Below are 3,864 nucleotides of genomic sequence, written 5' to 3'. Positions count from 1 at the left end.
GCTGCCTTCTCTCCATTAGAGCCCGCGGAGCCACGCCACCGAGCATCGTCATCCTGGTGGTGGCGGCGACGACGGCGTTCATGGCCAATCGGTCGAGTCCATTCAGCACGCAGAGAGCCAATGGTACGAGCGCACTGGCATCCAGCTGAGGCTGAACCCGGGCTTCTACTAACTCTTGTGTTTGTTTGTTTGTTTGTTTTGTTGTGCGTTCCAGTGCCGATGATCGTGGCCGGTCAATAAGTGCGATAGCATCAGCGGACCCTCAGAGGGGTCAACGGAGCTGCTGCTCATGATGTGGTCTGCGAGGAGTTCGGAAGAGACGTTCCAGGCGATCCACTCTCCCGCTCTCAAGGTGAATGTCACTGAAGTTTAAAAGTCAGCTGACTGGCGCGCCGCCTGCAGGCTCGTGTGGTTGATGGCGGTTGTTGTTGTTGTCAGGGCGAAAACTGATGCTTCTGCCGAGGCCAGGTGGCGTTGGCGGAGTTCAGGAGCTAAGGCGACCCCAAGCGGCCTCGTGTGAGGACTCGTCATCCAGAGTCGCAACGACAAAGGCAAAGGGTGGATCATCATCAGTTCTACTCTGGTTCTATGGTTATATACGACCTACAGAGACGGTACGTAACTCTGGTTCTATGGTTCTATACGACCTCCAGAGACGGTACGTAACTCTTGTTCTGTGTTCTATACGACCCCAGGACGGTACGTAACTCTGGTTCTATGGTTCTAATACGACCTCCAGAGACCGGTACGTAACTCTGTGGTTCTAATGGTTCATACGACCCTCCAGAGACGTAGGTAACTCTGGTTCTTATGGTTCTATACTACCTCCAGAGACGGTAGTAATCTGGTTCTATGGTCTTATGGTCTATTACGACCTCCCAGAGACGGTACGTAACCTGTGGTTTTATGTTCTATACGACTCCAGAGACGGTACGTAACTTCTGTGGGTTCTATGGTTCTAATAAGACCTCCAGAGACGGTACGTTAAGCTCTGTGGTTCTATGGTCTATACGACCTCCAGAGACGGTACTACTCTGTGGTTCTATGGTTCCTATACGACCATCCAGAGACGGTAGTAACTCTGTGGTTTTTATGGTTCTATACGACCTCCAGAGACGGTACGATAACTCGGTTCTGTGATTCTATACGACTCCAGAGACGGTACGTAACTCTGTGGTTCTATTATGGTTCTATACGACCTCCAGAGACGGTACGTAACTCTGGTTCTATGGTTCTGTCTCTCAGTCCAGTAGCGACAGTGATCGTCCAGCGGGGGACGCTGAAGCGAGGCAGCGTGCTGGTCGTGGGGAAGAGTTGGGCTAAAGTGCGTTTGCTGTTTGATGAGAACGGGCAGGCGGTGAAGGAGGCGGGGCCGGGCAGGGCAGTGGAGGTGGTCGGTTGGAAGGAGCAGCCGTCAACTGGAGAGGTTCTACTGGAGGTGGAGTCAGAGGTCAGAACCAACACTGAGTATTTGTAGTATTTGTGGTACTTGTAGTATTTGTATTGAACAGTAGTATCTGGTTGTGGAGCAGCAACAGGCGAAGGAGGTGGTGAGCTGGAGGATCTATGAGGAGGAGCAGCAGTGGCTGCAGGAGGAGCAGAGCGCCATCGAGCTCAAACAGAAGGAACACCTGCAGGAGTACAGGAAGGAGAGGGAGGAGCTAAGTCACCTGAGCTGGAGGAAGAGGAGGGCAGCTGTGTACCAAGCTAACAAGTACAAGTACTGCATGAGGCCGAGCGAGAAGACGCAGAGAGACGATCTGATCCTGCCGCTCATCATCAAAGGTACGCAGCTAACGATGCTAACGATGCTAACTGACCCCTCAGGTGTAACTGACTGACCTTTGACCCGCAGGTGACGTGAACGGCTCGCTGGAGGCCATCCTCAACATCCTGGACAGTTACGACGCTCAGCAGCAGTGTGACCTCGAGGTGGTTCACATCGGCATCGGAGACATTTCAGAGAACGACGTCAACGTGGCGGAAACATTCTCAGGTAACGACCACGAGAGAATCCCGCGGAGCGCCGGCCGTCAGTAACCAGGCTTCATTCAGCTCCGCCTCCATTTATAGATTATTAATTATCGATCGCAGCACGTAAAGCTGATAACTTCACCACTTTTATTATTTTAGTCAAAAAAGGAATCAATAAAAACAGTTTTTAATCAATTAAACACATTTTGTTTAAAATAAAAGCTGTGAAATTAATTTTACTCTGGAACAGTCTGAATTCTTCTTCTTCCTCTTTCAGGTTCGATTTACGGCTTCAACGTCAGGGCCACTAAGTCCGTCCAGCAGCTGGCGGCGAAACGGCGCGTCCCGCTCCGACTTCACAACATCATCTACAAACTGGTCGACGAGCTGAAGGAGGAGCTCGGCGCCAAACTGCCGCCGCTCGTCTCCGAGAACATCGTGGGTGAGGAAACGTTTGATGGAACTGGTTTTTCATTTTGTGGCTGAACCGACTGTAAACCACATTGTGAGCTGGTTCCTGACAGGAAGTGCACTCTCTCTCTGGTCGCCCAGGTGAAGCGACGGTTCTCGCCATATTTGAGGTCTCAGTGGGGAAGAAGAAGGTTCCCGTCGCCGGCTGTCGGGTTCAGAAAGGTCAGCTGGACCGCCAGCTGAAGTTCAGAGTGATCCGAGGCCAGGACGCCGTCTGGGAGGGTGAGTGTAGACCTGGACCCGTCAGCAGTCTGTCAGCGCTCGCAGGTGAACTGAGCTAACCCGTGGCGTTCCCCGCAGGTTCTCTGGCGGCGTTGAAGCATCACAAAGACGACGTGCAGACGGTGAAGGTGGGGATGGACTGCGGCCTGTCGGCTGACGGAGACCTTGACTTCATGCCCGGTGACGTCGTCGTCTGCTTCGAGAAGGCGAACGTGCCGCAGGTCACTTCCTGGGACCCTGGCTTCTAATGACTTCATCTCCCAGCATCCTCTGCTGCAAACAGGAAGTTGGACTAACTGCTGACGTACAGACTTCCTCAGTTTGGGTCATAAAATCATTTCCTGCTTCGGCACGTCTGAGTGACATCACTTCCTCCCAACAGACTGAGCCCGGACTTTAAACTCAGTTCTGGACTTCATCAGGTCCCGGTGCCGGTCCAGTGAATTCTCCACCTGACGCTCTATTTCAAGAGATAACTGCTGTTTTTTGATGCCATTAAAATAAAACTCATTAAAACTCATCTCTGTTAGGTTTCCAACACGATCACCGAACTCCTGTTTGTGGATAATAATATCCTTAATCTCACCGACGTAGATGAAAAAACAGCAGTCTCAGCCGGAGCAGACCGGCTATGGAAACAAATCCACAGAGAAGGCTGCGATAACAACACAGGCAGAGGGAGAGAGACACCATGTGACTCTGTGTATAGAGAATATAATGTTTAATGTCATAAAACCACATTGAGCCGTTTTCACTGACTGAATATTACAATATTTATTCTGTAATTAGAGCTGATATAAAGTCTAACGAGGCTGAATGAATGAATGATGTCAGGGTGAAGGAAGCAGTTCAGACGGCTGCAGTTGGAACCAAAACAACTTTATTTACAAAAACAAACGGAGTTTTGTCCGTTTCAGTACACTCTAAAACTTAAAAAACAAAAAAAGACAGGAAATAACAGGAAGTAAAAGGGGGCGGGGCTCCGGTGTGACATCATCCAGGTTACATCAGATCAGATCGGCCACTGCGGAGACAAATATATATATTTATATTTATACCATTAACAGTATCACTGAGCTAATGGAGACGTTTACAGTTCGTTCTGTCACAATATGAAAACAACAGATCAGAGGAACTCCACACAACATGGTGATTTAATGTTAGAACAGAGAGAGAGAGAGGGGGAGAGGGGGAGAG

At 50.2% G+C, this 3,864-nt stretch overlaps 1 protein-coding gene across 1 annotated transcript; it reads left to right on the top strand.

The window, feature by feature from the left end:
• Nucleotides 1–521: 521 nt before the first annotated feature.
• On the top strand, nt 522–3,187 carry mtif2 (mitochondrial translational initiation factor 2; the record flags this gene model as incomplete). The annotated part of the gene is given in 7 exon segments (XM_035659701.1): nt 522–558; nt 1,246–1,450; nt 1,533–1,785; nt 1,856–1,996; nt 2,252–2,416; nt 2,527–2,667; nt 2,746–3,187. Coding segments are annotated over 7 exon segments (1,112 nt in total), but the record flags the coding sequence as incomplete, so codon positions are not given.
• Between the last annotated feature and the right edge of the window lie 677 nt (nt 3,188–3,864).

The sequence above is a fragment of the Morone saxatilis genome, unplaced genomic scaffold (assembly GCF_004916995.1).
Source record: "Morone saxatilis isolate NCDOM2014 unplaced genomic scaffold, NCSU_SB_2.0 Contig17, whole genome shotgun sequence".
Lineage (NCBI taxonomy): Eukaryota > Metazoa > Chordata > Actinopteri > Moronidae > Morone > Morone saxatilis.
This window is presented reverse-complemented; position numbering and strand designations above follow the sequence as displayed.